Source organism: Rhinolophus sinicus, linkage group LG01 (assembly GCF_036562045.2).
Source record: "Rhinolophus sinicus isolate RSC01 linkage group LG01, ASM3656204v1, whole genome shotgun sequence".
In the NCBI taxonomy this organism is placed as follows: domain Eukaryota; kingdom Metazoa; phylum Chordata; class Mammalia; order Chiroptera; family Rhinolophidae; genus Rhinolophus; species Rhinolophus sinicus.
In genome coordinates this window covers 159,450,073-159,469,309 of record NC_133751.1, presented here as the reverse complement: position 1 = coordinate 159,469,309, position 19,237 = coordinate 159,450,073, and the positions used below count along the sequence as shown (strand labels likewise).

The 19,237-nt window shown below is 36.5% G+C and overlaps 1 protein-coding gene across 2 annotated transcripts in view; it reads left to right on the top strand.

The window, feature by feature from the left end:
* CHN1 (chimerin 1) overlaps positions 1–19,237 on the top strand; it is a 173,776-nt gene that overhangs the window by 120,628 nt on the left and 33,911 nt on the right. For both annotated transcript variants that reach the window (XM_019727475.2, XM_019727476.2), the window contains one exon: positions 8,699–8,776. In XM_019727475.2, the coding sequence (XP_019583034.1) occupies positions 8,699–8,776 (78 nt within the window). The remainder of the gene's footprint in view (positions 1–8,698; positions 8,777–19,237) is intronic.

The window sequence follows — 19,237 nt, the reverse complement described above, 5'->3', positions numbered from 1 at the left end:
ACTTAGTCCAGCTGGGACTTAGAAAAGTCCAGTGGCTTGGCTGGTATCAGTCAGAACCAGGCTTGGAAACCAGACTGTGTGCCACTATACCCCCTCCTCTCTGGAACTGGTATTCTTCATACAGAGAGCAAAAAGCTCCCTTAAAACTGTCACTTGGAGAATTTGATCATTTCTATTGTTTCTTGAAAAAATAGGAATGCAGGGCTGTACTGTTTTGTTTGAATTGTGTTTTAAATGTCTTAATGTTTATAAGGGGACATGCTAGAGAGTATACAGTTTGTGTCAATATTAGTATAATTTCAATTTATTATCCACTGAAATGAATGCATTGATGGGCATTATTTTTATCTGTTTAGATGGATATTAAGTTAATGCCAGAGGAGCTATGTAATGAAGACTGAGTTAGGAATTATAGTGTAACTGGTGCCAGTAGCATAAAAATTTAGAACCCTGGCAAGATGTAAGAGCTTGCTGTGCAGCGTAAAAAACTTATTTATCCCGACATAACTTTAGGATTTACAGAGTTCTATATAGAAGTCTCTAATGTTTGACTTAAAATGCACTTGAAAATTTTTGGTTAAATGAAGCATCTGGTAGATAGTATAAATTCAAATATAAGCAGTATTAAAATGGCTAGTGATCTGAGTGGTGCTAGAATTAAAATGATCTAGAAATTTATTCAAATGATAGCCTTTCAGAATTGCATGCTAACAGTAGATAATGTGAGAGGCAGGGTAGTCTAGAGGACAGACACAGAATTTGAAGTCATGTAGCCTGGGTTCAAATCCTAGTTTCACCACATATTAGTTAGGTGACCTTGGGCAAGGTACCGTATCTCTCTGAGCTTCTACTTTTCATCTGTAAAATACCTAACTTCATTATACATGTGAAGCATTTACTAGCACAATGCCATGTAGTTGTCTATTAATAAATGTAAGCTGACGTGTTGTTAAGTACCTTGGAATATATTCTACTCTTGACTCTAATTGAGAGAAAGTAGGTTATAAGTTATAATTTGGGGGACAAAGGTATGCATAATCTGTGTATCTAGAGTGAGCAGAATTTGCTTGGATCTACACATCTTGGTATTGGAAAAGCTATGTTGTTTATATCTCAATTTTAATAGTTTATAGAAATTGCAGGAAAGGAGGGGAAACTTCTGATTTTTTTCTGTGCCAAGCATCTTGCAAAAAATGCTTCTCACGTATTATCTCATTTAATTCGTTGTAATTCTATAATGTAAGTACTTTTAATCCATTTTACACGTAAGGAAACAAAGATTGAAATCAGTTAGTAACTTGACGAAGGACATGCCACAGCCAGGAGGTGACAGGGTTAAGGTCAACACTTTGGTCGGCCTCCAGAGTCCACGAGCTTGTTGCGCTTGGTGAAAATGAGAGGCTAGCTCAGCACAAGCCGGTATGATTTACTAGACAAACAACAGAGTAGTGGAGTCAGTGGTGGAAATTTCTTTATTTGAAAAACAGCAAACGTGTTCCTTTCCAAGGTCACCTATTTCCCCCTTTCATTCCTTATTCCTCACACAACTCTCCACCCCCCCACACCACTTTTATAGTCCACTGCTCTATATTACAAATGGTATAGACAAAGGTAGAAGCAGAGGGTTGTGGAACCAGTCCATTGCTCATCCTTGTTTTGCAGGCCGGACACTCATTCAGGTGAGCATATGGAAGTGATATCAGAATCAAGGATGGCCAGAGGCAGGTCCGAGACAGGCCAAAGGTTCCCAGTCAAAATCAGCCAAACACTGCTGGTGTTTCCAGCAAGATGACGTTGTGGGAGACGTGCCCTGCCACTTTAGACCCTCACCCAGTTATGACATTTTCTTCTATTTTATAGAACCAGAATATGGGGGGCTATCTCCCTAACACCTTGGGTTTGTCTCCTAGTCTCATTAAAAGGTAGCAGAAACAGCTGCCAGGCTTTGAAGACAAAAAACAGGAATTCAGATCACAGACTCCTATTCCTGACTGTGACCTTGAGCAAGTCACTCTGTGAGCCTTCTTCATCTATAAAATGTCCATTATATAACATACTCTCAAAATAGTTGTGACTAGTATGCGTAAATAGGATAATGATACGAAGCATCAAGCCTTGTTCCTGACCACTTAAGTGCAGATCATCTCCTTTCCATTTCATTTTCTACCCGCCTCCCAACCCTGCTCCCTCAACCAATATACATGTCATTATATGCCTCTTAAAAGATAGGGTTAGAACTAGAATTTGGGAAATTGGTAGTAACCATAATACAAAGGGAAGCGCAGGAGTTTCCAGGTATGTTTATATGGTATAAACCAAAAGCAGATTGATCTACAAACTCCCCAAGGGCAGGGACCTTTGTCTTATACTACACAGTACACTCTGCAGCTACTAGTGGTACAGCACCTGTAATACTATAATTTATTGAGTGCTTACTGTCTGCATATAGTCTTTTCCTCCTTTATGTGCCATCCTCTTTAAACCGACCAGTCACCTGTAAGGTAGGTCTCATTATCATCTCTAGCATGTAGATGAGGTAACCAAGGCACCAAGCAAATCTCCCAAGGTCAGAATTCAAACTTCAGTGTCTCTGATTTCAAATCCCATCTTTGTTATTATGATAACACACTGTCCCCCAATTAAAATAGCTGCCTACATTTTGGTTTTATTTTTTTAACCAAATATTTATTGAGCCTTTATTTGTGCAAACTACTGTGCCAGATTTAGGGTTTATACCAAGATGTATGGGGTGTGATCAAACAATATGGTGAATGTTTAAATTTAAAAAAAATGTATTACAGTGAAAGACTCATTGCCATTAATCACCTCAAAATACTACCCCTAGTTTCAAACACACTTATCCCATCGTACTTGCCACTTTCTGAAGCAGTTCTGGAAGTCCTTTTTCGTGAGTGTCTTTAGTTGCCCTGTCATGGCTGCCTCAATGTCCCGAATCGATTCAAAATACTTACCTTTCATGGTCATTTTGACTTTGGGGAAGGGCCAGAGTCGCACAGTGCCAGATCCAGTGAATAAGGTGGATGAGGACACACAGTAATGTTTTTATTTGACACAAGTTGTAGTACCAGAAGTGATGTGTGACACAGAGCCTTTCCATTGTGATCACAGAATACCGTGAATGCTGCTGCCAAGTGCCATCCATCGGAAAGGCAGGGGTCTTCAATACGGGAGGTGGTGTGTTGAACTTTAGGAACAGTGTGTGACAAGTTTCAACTTGTTTGGTGCAGTCAGGTGTGAGCTATGGTTGAGAGATGGTGTGTTTTAAAGTGTGCTATAAATCATCCTCCATCATGACAATGCTCTTTGTCACACACCGCTTCTGGTACAGCAATTTCTGTAAAATAAAAACATTGTGGTGTATCCTCATCCACCTTATTCACTGGATCTGCCTCTATGCGACTTCTGGCTCTTCCCCAAAGTCAAAATGACCATGAAAGGTAAATGTTTTGAATCAATTCAGGACATCGAGGCAGCCATGACAGCGCAATTAAAGACACTCACGAAAGAGGACTTCCAGAACTGCTTCAGAAAGTGGCAAGAACGATGGGATAAGTGTGTTTGAAGCAAGGGGGAGCATTTTGAGGGGGTTAATGGCAATGTATCTTTCACTGTAATAAATTTTTTAAATTTAAACATTCACTGTATTTTTTTGTCATACCTCATACAAGACCTAATATTATATAAAGAGCTACAAAGATAACTGTGATATGTGGTAGAATGTGATATATCTCATAATTAATGAACAAGTGAAGGACTCTAAGGTCACAGATGGGTGTAATCATGTCTAATTGGTGCAAATCATCAAAGGCTTCATGAGGGAGGGGGAGTTTGGAGCCTAGAGGGCTGCATTGCTGAGTGCTAAACTTGAGATCTAGAGATCTTAATTACTATTACTTTTCTTACCATCTGTTGTTACTCATTGCTTACTCTATCTGACCATCTATTGCTACTCTTCAAAATTGAAAAGAGAAAATAACTAGAGAAACCACCTTCAATAGAGAGGAGAAAACAACTACCCTCAAACTCCAGTTTCCTCTCATTTGGGTGGATAGCGTGTAGAGTTCAAGAACCCAACTCCTATCCACTGTCTATACTAGCTGTGCACTTTTGGGAAGTTAACTTCTGTAGGCCTCAGTTCTTTCAGCTACAAAAGGAGGATAAAATATATGCATCATAGGCGTTATTCTGTGGATTTAATGGGATTCTATATGTCAAGTGTTTAGCTGGTTTCCTGGAACATAAGTACTTAATAAATGATAGCTATAATTAACATATGCTATAACTATCTACCCAGGTAGATGGATATGGCCAGATATATATAAGGATGAATAGTATACATTTGTCTGAATCATCAGAACATTGATTTGGGTTCTGAATTTTAGAGTTAGCAATTCTTATGACTTGAGAGCTCTTCCGCAGCAGAACGCAGAAATGCAGTTATTAAAGGCCCAAGTAACCAAACCCCCAGTCATTTGAGGGTAGTTAAGACCCTTTGCACCTGAGCTGTTTTCTGTCTCTTTATTGCCCTAGGCAGCTGCCCAAGTTGCAATTGATCCAGTATTTCTTGATTAGGTAGAAAAATTATTCAGGTAGGACAGTCTGACTCTGCAGAGTCTACAGCAGAGTTTGTCTCTCAATGACAAAATGTTCACTTTTACCCAGCCATGAATTTCCTGAATAACTCTACCATTAGCCTTTTTATGCTTCGGTTGAATTTTAGTAACTACAGATGGAGGATTGGGGATAATCTATACTAAATGGCCCTCAGTCAGAAAAAAAAAAAAGCTTCCTGGGTTATGTAGGTGATTGTTTTCTTTAACTTAGTAACTTAAACATTGTATTAAACATTGTGGAGAAAAAAAATTACTGTTAAGTTTGCCTTTGGAATCTCTGCTTTTATCTGGTGCCTACTGATAATCAGATAACTTCACTTTAGGTTGTACATGACTGAAGAGTCAGTTGGCCTTTATAATTTTAGTCATCACATGACCATCTAGGTCTAAGCTGAGAAGTAATTTAGGTTAGACAAGGAAAGTTGTTTCCATTGTATTTCCTCTTAGAACAGGAGCATTTTTGGTCACGTTAATCACATAAGGGTATCAATTTATGGAAATGAAATATCAATGGAGGTAAATATTAACTTATGCCTCTTATTAGAAATGTTTTTAAAAGAATAAACTATTTTAAAAGAAGGGACTATGGACTCAAGGAAATAAAAAAAAAATTGGGGGATGTTGAGAAAATCAGTCATTCAATATTTCCAGTGTCTAGCATGGTTTAATTACCACTTCATGCCCTAATTAAACTAGAATCTGCATTGGGCACATACCCCTACAGATTATGAAATCTGAGATAAATTGCACCAAGCAAATGGACTGAATTAATTTAAATATATAGTTTTAGATTCTTTAAGTACAGTGTAATGTTAGAATCATAATGGGTTAAACTTGATTATTATAGTATGAGGAAACAGATGTTTGGGAAATCAATATGAGAAAACAAGCTTCTTACAGCACCTTAGTAAAAAGTATAGGTATTGCTCTTATAATAAATGGAGGTGGATTTGAGTCTTACCCAGCCACCCCACGTCATTTTTAAAAAATTATTTCCAAAAAAACTGTATTTTTAATTATTTATTTTCACTTTTTTAAACGTTAGTTTTAAATATAGTTGACATACAATATTATATTAGTTTCAGTGATTCGACATTTGTATACCTTATGAAGTGATCACCACAGTAAGTCTAGTAACCATCTGTCACCATACATAATTGTTACGATATTACTGACTATATTCCATATGCTCTACGTTACATCCCCATGACTTATTTTATAACTATAAGTTTGTACTTCTTAATCCCTTTCCCCTTTTCTGCCCTTCTCTCCATCTCCCTCCCCTCTGGCCACCATCAGTTTCTTTTCTATATTTATGAGTTTGTTTCTGTTTTGTTGGTTCATTTGCTTTGTTTTTAGAGTCCACATTTAAGTGAAATCATATGGTATTTGTCTGACTTTATTTCACGTAGCATAATACTCTCTAGATCCATCCATAATGTCGTAAATAACACAATTTCCTTCATTTTTATGGCTGAGTAGTATTCCATTGTATATATAAACCACATCTTCCTTATCCGTTATCTGTCCGTGGACACCTGGGTAGCTTCCATACCTTGGCTATTGCAGACAATGTTGCAATGAACATAGGAGAGCATATCATTCTGAATTATTGTTTACATTTTCTTCAGAAAAATACCCAGAAGTAGGCTTGTTGGGTCATAAGGTAGTTCTATTTTTAATTTTTTGAGTAATCTCCATACTGTTTTCCATAGTAGCTGCACTAGTTTACCATCCCACCAACAGTGCATGACAATTTCCTTTTCTCCACCTCCTTACCAACGCTTGTTATTTGTTGTCTTTTGATAATAGCCATTCTGACAGGTGTGAGGTGGTATCTCATTGTGATTTTGATTTGCATCTCCTTGATTTAGTGATGTTAAGCAGCTTTTCATGTATCTATTGCCATCTTTTTGTCTTCTCTGGATAAATGTCTATTCCATTCCTCTGCCCATTTTTTAATTGGATTTTTTATGTTGAATTGTATGGGTTTTTTAATATCTTTTGGATATTAACTCCTTATTGGATATAGCATTTGCAAATATCTTCTCCCATTCAGTAGGTTGCCTTTTCATCTAGCTGGTGGTTTCCTTCACTTTGCAAAAGCTTTTTAGTCTGATGCATTCTTATTGATTTTTGTTTTGTTGCCTTGGCCCAAGGAGACATCCAAAAAAAAAAAAAAAAAATTGCTAAGACTGATGTCAAAGAATTTACTGCCTATGTTTTTTTCTAGGAGTTTTATCATTTCAGGTCTTACATTTAAGTCTTTAGTCCATTTGGAGTTTATTTTGTATATGGTATAAGAAAGTAGTCTAGTTTCATTTTTTTTGCATGTATTTTTTTGCATTTATTGAAGAGACTGTCTTTTCCCCATTATATATTCTTACCTCCTTTGTCATAGATTAATTGACCATATAAGCATGGGTTTATTTCTAGGCTCTCTGCTCTGACCTATGTGTCTGTTTTTGTGCCAGTATATTGTTTTGATTGCTATAGCTTTATAGTATAGTTTGAAATCAGGAAGCATGATACCTCCAATTGGAGATTTCTCAAGATTGCTATGGCTATTTGGGGTCTTTTGGGTTTCCATGTAAATTTTAGGATTATTCTAGTTCTGTAAAAAATGTCATTGGTATTTTGATAAGGATTGCACTGAATCTGTAGATTGCTTTGGGTAGTGTGGACATTTTAACAATATTAATTCTTCCAACTATGAGCACCCCAACACCCCCTTTCTACATCAGCAAACAAACATCCAAGTGTCCTATAAGCTCAATTCCATTACATCTGGGACCTTTGTACATGAGGAATTATTCCCACCTAGCTCCCACTATGACCTGGCCTCAAGCTCTTTAAATAATGAATGTTGAGACTAAGAATTCAAATAATGAATGGATCTATTTAAGTATAGACCACAACCCAGTAGGGAGACAAAACTGACCACTTCCAGATGTTAGCAACGTTCCTTGTTTTACAGGAAAATAGGATGATATCTAGTTAAACTTTTCTTTCTCATCAAAATACTTACCAGCTTTTGCTCATCTTTAATAAAATTTAGTTTTAGTTAACTCAGTCCATGCACAAAGGAGGGTGTAGATCAGCCTTTCATAATTTACCTGGCAGCGGTGCCTTCTTTTTAAAAACCTGGTGCTGCATGTTAATTTTCCTTTGCTTTTAATAGGTAACAATATATTCCATTTTGTAATGATGCATGACTCATTCATTGCTCATTGTCTTCCCACCGTTTTTTTTTTGTTTTTTTTTCCCCCTTGAACCAGCAAGAAAATCTTACAAGAGAGGAGGGAGAAACACAGTGAGTTGAGGAATACAGTACTTAAATACAGTTGCTTGATTTTCATTGGCTATCTCCTTTCTTACGGTGACCAGTCTAATCCAGCCTTCCTTGTCAAATCCCTCCCCTCCCCCACGCACTGTTAGGGCTGCACAGGGTGTCTTGCTAGGAACTGACTGCAGGCAGTATGTAGGCATCTTTCATTCAGAATGGACGTTAATATATTGAATAGAGAAGAAAGCTTTTAGAAATGTATCATTTGTCAAAATTGGATGGCTTTTAAAAAGGGAGAGAGATGCTGAATGTTTTGTATGTTAGCACTCATTCTTTATTTCTGTTCAGACTCCTAAGTTTTCAGAAGCTTAAACATAGAGCCCTTTAAAAAGAAAGAAGAAGAAAGAAGAAATCTTCTGGTTAGTCGACCTCTTTTTAAGAAGTGCTTCATCATCCTCCTCCACTTCTCTGTGATGTTTCTCTGCAGCTCTCTGTAGGTTAGGTTCTGTGCTGGCTGGCAGAATGCTCATTTGTTAGCTGAATACAGAGTTCATCGACAGACATAGATCAATATAGGTTTTCTTTCCTTCCTGTGAATTCCAAAATGCCATCCAAAGAGTCCTGGTCGGGTAGGAAAACTAATAAAGCTGCAGTTCACAAATCAAAACAAGAGGGCCGGCAGCAAAATTTATTGATAGCAGCCTTGGGAATGAAACTGGGTTCTCAAAAGTCGTCTGTGACAATCTGGCAACCTCTGAAACTCTTTGCTTATTCGCAGTTGACATCACTTGTTAGAAGAGCAACTCTGAAAGAAAACGAACAAATTCCAAAATATGAAAAGGTTCACAATTTCAAGGTAAGAATATTCATTTTTAATCTTTTCTTACAAGAAGGGAAATGTACATTATTTGAAATATACAATATTAAAGGAATATCTGCTGATGTCTTTTTAAAAGTAGGATTACTGGACTAAAATGTTCTTGCTATTTAAGGAATGAAGATGTTTGAAGCATAGTTTTATTTAAGGAATAGCAGGATAAAGCTAATAGAATCCAACCCCATTTTAGCTAATGCTGATTTAGTATTCTGTTTAATCAGTGTATCTCAGTGATAAAGGTCTTGACTGATATTTAAAAGATCTCATTTAATAATGATTTTGGCAGTTAATTTTATTTGTGATGCAAATATGTCTAACTACCTTTGTTGGATATTTCGTGAGAGGATTAGATCTCATCTCTGTTCATTTCTGGTCAAAAGCTTTGGCTATAGGAGTCATGTGCTGATGCATCTGGATTGAGCAGATGGTCTGCATTTCCCATAGTTTCTGTCTTTCCTCCTCTGTTAATGAATTGACCATGATGAGAGGAGACTGACGACCAGGGGAATGTTGCTGCTGCTGACACTAGCAGCTTCCCTTCAGTTTTTGACTATTTGCTTTCACCTGTGTGTGTGTAGTTTTTCATTATTGTATTAACGTGTTTTACCAACTATGATCATCTTTTATCAAGGTGATGTATGTGTTGATTTCAAGCTGTGTGTAGCTCTTGCCTGTATTTATAGCATGATATAAGGCCTCGGAGTTCAGCTCTTTGCAACCTGATTTCAGAGAACATACAATGTGAAACCATGCAGAGGAGACCCAGTTACACTTGATGGGTGGATGTATGTACTGGTATTTCTATAGTAACTTCCCAGTAGTTAGACAACTCTATGATGAAGTTCTTGAGACATGAATATTGTTAGCTTAGATAAAATGTCATTAGTTTTGATGTTAGGGGGCATCTGGTTTCAAAAGATGTTAAAGGCTGGAAACCCTGATCTTCCATTTGTTTATTAATTTTTCAACATTTATTCAGCAGATAGAATGCACCAGGCTCTGTAGCAGGAAATTTCATTCCAAATTTGCAATTCATCCTGATTTTTAACCCCATTTATTTTACTCAAATGCTAAATACAAAGCCCCCTATATGCTCTGCTTTTTCCATAGTGAGGAATGGATTTTTATGACCTTCAGATCATTTTGGGATGAAGGATAAATTCCAGAGGGTGTATAAAGATTGCTAATATTTCAAGGTAAACCAAATAGCATTTTCTTCTCCCTCTTTAATCATATCATTAAGGCCTTACCTTTCAGCCAGTATCTTTGATTTAAAATTAAACAGACCATTTAGTATGTGCATCCAGTTCCAACCACATCTCCCATTTATGAACCTAAATAACATACAGGTTACTAGGCCTCAGTTTCTTCTTGCATGTTATAAAACTTGATCTTACAGGATTTTTATCGGGAAAAATGATCCCAAATAAATCTTTTTGCAAACATAAAGTTTATATGCATATTTAGCCACAAAAAATAGCAGTTTAGTCTCCTAAGCAAGAAAGTATGCACACTGTTTAGAAATGGATGAGATTTTAAAATATAACTCCAAAGATGTACCCTCTGGTGTGTTCAGCAGAAACAAATTGACCTGTGCAGGATACCATTTTAGTGCTAAGTCAAGTTCATCGTGCATGCTTTCTGCTAATATTGATTAAAAGCAAAACGTAGGTTTGTTCGAGGAGTTGCATAAACCAGCATATTCTGTTTTTTTGTTTCTTTGTATCTTTCAGTAGTTTCTCAATTTTAATTTAGCACATGACTTTATAAAGAGCAAATTTTGTACAGCCAGAAAGTGCTGACTATGGGACCAACTGTGACTGTTAGCTTGATACCCAAAGATATTTGCCTTAAAAAAAAACAGGCACATTAAAAAGTAGAAGTCTGATTCCTTCTCTGGAGCTAAAAAATTAAAACCAGCTTGGGCATAGTGTTTTTAAAAAAAGCATGCTCGAGAAAGAGTTTGTGTCAGACAGTGAGTTGCATTACATATTTTTTAGAGTTGCTAATAAGGTCAGAAGCCTCAGAATTTGACTCTTTTCATCGAAATTACTCTTTGTTATTTAAAAAATGTTTCTATGGCGTGGCATTATACAAAAGAGAAGGGGGGGTCATACTTGACTTCCGAGAACATCCCCAAAAGAATTCGGACTCTGTGGCAGGAGCAGTTGTCTCCCACACAAATGTTCCCTTAGAATGTCACTGTGACATGTAAGTATAAGTTCAGTGATTTATTGTGGGAGAAACACTGAGCATTTACATAATGATAAGCATTCACATGGCCGTGCCATTGACAATTTCCTATGTTGGTAAAAGTATATTTTGCCTAACCACAAGTCCACTCACCAAAACCTCATTTCAATGTGGTTTTCTTTTTTGCTTCTTGAACTGCCTTGTTATGTAACGTTGCTCTGTGGTGTTGAACAGCTGCCAAATCTTATTTCAGAGGCTAAAGCCAAGAGTGTCTTATGTCTTATACCTTTGGTGAAAGCATTCACCAAGGTGAAATCCCAAAAATATCAACTCGGCCTAACTCCAGACAGATGTATATTTTTTAAGGGTTTTCGAAGGGGGTGGGGAAACAAAACAGGAAGGCTTCCCATTTTGCTGTGTTATGTAACATGGTCTTTTTTCTTTCTTTCTTTTTATTGTTACTTATAAGGATTTGATAAAGAATCACAAGGAAGATCATTGCCTCTCTTAGGAGGATCATCATTTTAAAAATAAATGTACCACATTTTTTTAAACATGATTTCCCTATAAGTTGTCAGCATAACTTAGAGCGAAAATAATTTTAACTGTCTCCTGGATCAACCTTTCAGTTTAAGAACTACCCACCCCCCCCAAAACGAGAAAGAGAGAGCAAGCTAATTCCTTGAGCAGACTTTAAACCAAACAAAGATCTCTGACATTAAAAGTGAGACACAGGTAGCCCACCAGCATCCCACGCACATCTGAGGCTCTAGCTAGAATGATAACCAAGTCCCAGCCCTTGCCCTCAGGAGCTTGCATATTATTTATTTGTATGACCTTGGGCAGATTGCTGCTTCTCTCTATAAACCTGTTTTTACATCAGAAAAATTGAGTTCCTGGTAGGTGTAGGTACATGGTAGCTACTATTTTTGTTATTACAAATTACCCCTAAATGGGTATTTTTTCTGAATCTATACCAAGACTGTTTTTCTTGCTCAGTTACAGAGGTCGTGACGCAGTTGAGAGCCCTGGCATGATTGTGGGGGCTAAAGAAATCTCTTGCTTCTTTCTTACCTCCCAAGCAGGGTTAGATGTTATATAAGAGCAACTGCATTTTCATGCACCGCAATACAGGGAAATCCTCTATATTTCTTTTACTCCCTCCAAATTATTCAATGTTTCATTTGGTATGTTTAATTCAGATAGCTTTATAAAATAAAATCAGGATTCCATACAATAACAACAGAAACCTGGCTACTTAGGCAAATTAAATAATTAAAAAGAAAACATTAAGAATTACAGTGAGTAAGTACTTTAAAATATGAATTTAGTTCTTTTTTTAAGGTAGTTTTGAAGTGACTGGTTAATTTTAGAGTTTCAGATACTTCTATTCTGCATATAAATGAAAGATGTAACATATTACATTAAGAGACTTAATGTTGCCAAAATAATATGCAAGCAGTGAATCCTTAAATGTGAATTGATACTGCAATTAAAATAACACTATAAAATGAACCTAGTAATAATTAGTAAAATTACTGATTCAAGACCTACGGGGATAAAGCGATGATAGTGACTCTATCAGTCCCGGCCAATAGACTAGATATTCTGCTGTTTAACAAACTGAAGGGCAGGAATGGTCAGCACTTCTGCTGAAAGTGGTCTTTTCTTTCTTTCGAAGGACATAGGCAAATCCAAGCCATACGTTCTTCACTCGATTCGTATTTGAGAATAAATACAGAATGAACCAGCAAATAAAAACAGATATACCGTATTTTGACGTGTATAATGCGCTCCTGTGTATAATGTGCACCCAAGTTTTGGGCCAAACTTTCAGGGGGAAAAAATCTTTCATTTTAATTTTTTAATTCAAATTTTTATTTGTTTACATTTAGGTACTTGTTTTTTGTATTACAAAGGAATTTTAGCATTTATTTTTTAACATATTATGGTATAAGAAATTTTATGTACCAGTAACAAATTTACGATATTTACTCATCATAGAAGGCCAAGAAGTTTTTGTCAGTGCAAGTTTATAGTAAATTCAACAAAACCAATTATCGTATTCCAGGGTATTATTTTGCATATGGATATTGTTATTGATTTCTAGAATTACACTTTTAATTCATAAGCATAAATAAAAGAATTAAAAACATTTATAGGGGGCGGCCGGTTAGCTCAGTTGGTTAGAGCACGGTGCTCTTAACAACAAGTTTGCCGGTTCAATCCCCACATGGGCCACAGTGAGCTGCGCCCTCCACAACTAGATTGGAACAACTCCTTGACTTGGAGCTGATGGGTCCTGGAAAAACACACTTGAATAAATAAAACTTTAAAAAACAAAGTACTAAAAGCATTTATATAGCTATGGAATTAGTACTACCCATGTATAATGCATATCCTTATTTTTCCCCTCAAATCTGGGCAAAAAAGTGCACATTTTACACGGCTAAATACGGTAGTATGAAATGTGGAGTTCAACTACATGATCTCTAAGTTCTCTTACAGCTCAAATTCTGATTAAATAATACTGAGAAGCATTTGATTTGTTAATATAATTATTCTGTTTTCCATTACTAAAACTTTGTTAAGGCCCATATAAGGACAAATTTTCAATATATTAATTTTTAAAAGGAATCAAAATAAACTATAGATGAAAGACTATTTTTTTAAACCAGTTATATTAACAGTGAAACATCATATTCAAGGACTGTGCCTACCACCTCCCCCAGTTTTGTCTGTCTCTGCGTATTTCCCGTCCCCACATTTAGTGTAATGCCTTATAGATGCTCAAGAAGCATCTGCTGAATGACTAATAAATGTGCACAGTGTGACATGGGGAACTTTTGTTGTCATGGTGGTGGTAGTTGTTATTTTGAAACCGTTTCTCATGGCAGCGGGAAATTTCAATACAACATTAGATGCTTCTCATCTCAAGACCTATATTGTTACAAATAGGTTTTTTAAAAATCAAATTCATGTGAGTTTTTAAAATCAAATAAAACCTCAAATATCATGATATATTTGTCAGGAATATCTGTGTTCACATTTTCAGTGCTTAGAAATGTGAGTATTGTTTTGAATTAATAGTAATATAAAATAAGTTAAATACAATATGACAAAATAAAAAGGCAGCCTGGAATGTCTCATCATAAGCTTCAGCGGGGATGTCACTCAGTATTGTCTCACATATGGGATATGAACATAGAGTGTCCAAAATAAAGCTTGTAAAGGAACAATGTTTTTCTCCAAATAGATTAAATTGAATTGTAATATATATCTTAATATTATACATATATATGTATATGTATGTGTATATACACACACTCAATTCCTAATTCTTAATGTGGGTCACTTGCAAGAGAAGATAAAATAAATATCAGTGCATAGTGGGGATTATTCCTGCCTAGGGCAGTCAGATTTGTAGAGGGTTGATAGAAAGTAGGAGATTGGACGAGATTATCTATAAAGTCCTGTAGGCATTGTGTTCCTGTTGCTATCCGGTGGTTATCAGAGGCTGTGGAAGCCAAAACTAATGAACACACACGACTCTGCTTTTTACTTCTGCCCCTGCTGGTGTTGAGGAGGACCGCAAAGACTCATAAACTTCCATCCAGGCCTCCATCCTGCCTCTCAGCATTGTGGCCCTCTCTGTTCAGCCCTGTCTGTCCTTCTTATGGTTTATAATTCTGTCTGGGGAACTGGTTGTGACATGTCAAGTGCAAATCTATATCACTGAAATCACTGGAAAAGTGACTGCCTGCCATTAATCCAAAAAGAAACATTTCACAAGATTCTTGTTGGTTAGCACATGGTTGCTTATACTTTTTCATAGCCATTTTATGGGGCTACAGAATTTTAAATGCTATACTTCACTCAAGGTAAACCCATGATATCATGGAATGGAAGAATTAATATTGCTAAAATGTTTATTCCATCCAAAGTGATCTACAGATTTAATGCAATTCTTATCAAAACCCCAAAGACATTCTTTACAGAAATAGAAAAAGTAATCCTAAAATTCATGTGGAACCACAAAAGACCCCAAATAGCCAAAACAAAAGTAAGAGGAACAAAGCTGGAAGCATCACACTTCCTGATATCGAAATATATTTCAAAGCTATAGCAATCAAAATAGTATCGTACTGGCATAAAAACACACAGACCAATGCAACAGAATAGAAAGCCCCAAAATAAATCCATACTTGTACTGTCAACCGATCTGCAACAAGGGTGCCAAGGATAGGATAGTCTCCTCAGTAAATGTTGGGGAAACTGGATATCCACATGCAAAAGAATGAAATTGGTCCCGTATCATCTCACAACATATACAAAAATCAACTGAAAAATGGATTAAAATCTTACATATAAGCCCTGAAACCAAAAAACTACTAGAAGAAAATCTAAGAAGAAAGCTTCTTGCCATTGGTCTGATCAGGGGTTTTTGGATATGACACCAAAAGCACAGGCAACAAAAGCAAAAATAGACAGCAGGTGGGATTGCATCAAATTAAAGAGCTTCTGCACAGCAAAGGAAACAGAGTAAAAAGACAACCTATGGAATAGGAGAAAATACTTGCAAACCATGTATCTGATAAGGAGTTAATGTCCAGTCCAAAATATATAAGGAACACATACAACTCAATAGCAAAAAAGCAAATAACCCAATTTTAAAATGGGTAAAGGACTTGATAGGCATTTCTCAAAATAAGATTATGCAAATGGCCAACAGGCATATGAAAAGATGCTCAACATGAGGGAAATAAAATCAAAACCACAATGAGATTCCACCTCACACCGCTGGAATGGCTGTTATCAAAAAGACAAAAGATAGCCAGTGTTGATGAAGATGTGGAGAAAAGGGTACCCTGGTGCATGTTGGTGCAAATGTAAATTGGTACTGCAATTATGGGAAACAGTATGGAACTTCTTCAAAAAATGAAAAATAAAACTAACTTGCGGTCCAGCAATAGGTTGCCTTTTAACTCTATTGTTTCCTTTGCTGTGCAGATTTATCATTACATGCAGTCCACATGTCTATTTTTGCTTTTGGTGGTTAAAATTTGGAGAGAGTTTTAGGAGTTTTTCTTTCTGTTAGTGGGACTTATTAGGTGCCCTATTTTATGGAATTAAAAATATAGAAGAGAGTAAATGTAAATTTAGAGGAAAGATTTACAAGTTTGCCTTTCTCACTAGGAGGCTGTTAGTGGAATATATTAAGTGCACTATTTCTTTTATGTAATTAAAAACCAAACAATTGAAAACAAATAAACCTGAGGCCAGCCTTTGAAATTAATATGTAGGGTTGTCACTTATAAACACCTTAAGAAGCCTGGCTCTCTCTCACCAGAACCTATCCTAATTCTTATTCCCAACCAATATCCTACTTTGAGACCCTCTGGCAGAAAACTACATCGAATGTGGCATTCATTCTTTCCAGCATGTATATCCAGCCTACTGAGAATGATTTAGAAAATCTGGTATCTCCGAAATTTATCCCAAAGTAGAGAACCAACCTGGCATGTGACTCCCAACACAATAACAAGTCAAGGTTGTAAACATAGGAAGAACACACAATTTAAATAAGTTACCTCTTCCAAAATTCTGTTCTCTTAATATTTTAGTTTGTGGCTACACAATATAATCTTCAAGGATTGTTTTTTCCCACATTTGGGACATGTTGATACTTTAATGGCAACTTTTATCATTCACTTGTATCATAACTACATTCTCCCCTTCTAGATTTAACTGAGGATTGAGTCTTCTTCTATCCTGCTTATTTTGTAAATTAATAGGAGAGATAGATATATAGTATTTTATATCTCTATTTTTCAAAAACTTGTTTAATTGACAAATTATACTGTCATACGTCATCATCTTTGGGACTCACTAGGTCAGCATTCCTCAGAGGACAAAGAGTCTTCCTTAGGAGTGAGGCCTACTGTGGCTTTAATAAGATAGTCAAAGCATGTGCCTGAAAAATACATAAATGTCATAACATCTTATCTCAGTTATTATCTATATTGTAAAGTTCCCTATTATCTCAATACACTTATCATCGTTAGTCAGATTCATTATTCGTATATAATAGTACATGACACAAAAATATCACTGCCTTCATCAAAGAGCCCAAGGGCAGAGAGTGAAGAGAAACATGCATATACACAAAAGGAAGTGGAATATAGGTCTAAGAAAGATTTTTTTAAGTGAAGAGAATACGAAGTATGACAATTAAGTTCATGAACTTGTTGCAACAATGTTGTTAACCTTTTTTGACATCAGAGGGATTATTCATTATGAATTTGTCAGTTAACCAAGTTTACTATTTGGAAGTGCTGAAAACGCTACGTGAAAAAGTTAGACGACCTGAACTTTTCGCCAACAGTTCACGACTCTTGCATCACAACAATGCAACAGCTCACATGGCACTGTCTGTGAGGGAGTTTTTAGCCAGTAAACAAATAACTATTGGAACACCCTCCCTACTCACCTGATCTGGCCCCCAATGATTTCTTTCTTTACCCAAAGATAAAGGAAGACATTTTTATGACATTCAGGACATCAAGGATAATACAATGATGGCTCTGATGGCCATTCCAGAAAGAGTTCCAAAATTGCTTTGAAGGGTGGACTAGGCGCTGGTGTTGGTGCATAGCTTCCCCAGGGGAGTACTTCAAAGGTGACCATAGTGATATTCAGCAATGAAGTGTGTAACACTTTTTCTAGGATGAGTTTGCGAACTTAATTGTCTGACCTCATACATGCAAATACTGATTTTTCTTTCTTAAATATTTTGCCAAAGTAATGCTGGCATCTGGAAAATCACTACAAATTATTTTCCTGATAAACATGAAAAACACCAGTTTGTTTTTTTTCCAGATTTACTCTTCTTAAATTATCTTAAGATTCTTCTACCATGTTTCCCCAAAAATAAGACTGGGTCTTATATTAATTTATGCTCCAAAAGATGCATTAGGACTTATGTTCAGCGGATGTCATCCTGAAAAATCATGCTAGGGCTTATTTTCTGGTTAGGTCTTATTTTCGGGGAAACATGGTAGTTGCAAAATAGGAAAGCTAGAAAAGAAAAAGGGAAATAGCCCAGCAGTGTTACACTTCTGAAGAACATCATCAACTGCTTATTTTCTATATTTTTATATTCTTTGAGGAGCAAAAATAGAACTTGGGTGTGTTTTTTAAAAAGTGCTATCCAGACATAAAAATTAAAAAGAAAAGAATACATCAATTCTTAGGTCACGGGAGCCAAAGGATTCTTGTGATATCCTCCAGTCTGTTGTAGTAGAGATGATGTTTTGGCTGTCTGTGTAAATGGATGTGCCCAACTCAAGCCTAAAATGTCAGGCTCACTCTTTGTCTTTTGTAGAACTTCCTTTGTTCGGAATTCCAGCTCTTCCGTGTGCCGCACCCTAATCACTGCTATGGTTCTGCCTCGCAAGCTTGGACTGTGCCCTTGTTCATAAAGAGAAAGTCCGTCTCTAGGAGACATGCTATTTTGCTTTGATGGTTGTTATTATAGCTCATTACTCCAAAATTGTATGATATTGCTTCAGTGTGTCATTTTAAATTTGGAGCCCATGATGACTGATATTTACCATTTGTTGGAACAGATCCATTTCAAGTGTCAGAAAGCCCAACCCATGCTCCCTAAGGCAAAAAGGGAAATCATTGGGTTCCATAGTAGGAAAAGTCTGGTGTTACTGGAAAGTATCCTTTGACTCAGGGGCCCTTAAAAATGCCACCAAAAACTCTGTCTCCGAGCTCTGTCTTTATTTTCAGGCTCCCTCTGGTGACAAGATGGCTGGCAGAGGTGCCGGCGCTATATATTCTTAGATTTGAGTCAGCTGCAAAGAGACCCTGTTTGAACAAAATGTCTGGACCTGGTGGGCATTCATATGCCCATCTCTGAACCAGTAGCTCTGGTTTCAGGAGAACAGAATGTGCTGATTGGCTTAGATCTAGGTCACATTCCCTCCCCTGGAGCTGGGAATAAGGTCTGTTCCATACAGTCACACAGATTGAGGACTGTTATCCAAAAATAAGACATTTATTGTTTGTGGCTTAAAAAATAAGAAATGCCCACTATAACATTAAATGACAAATGAAATCACCACTTACAAAAGCCTACCATGTTTCCCTGAAAATAAGAGTGGGTCTTATATTAAGGTTTGCTCCAAAAGACGCATTAGGGCTTATGTTCAGGGGATATCATTCTGAAAAATCGTTCCA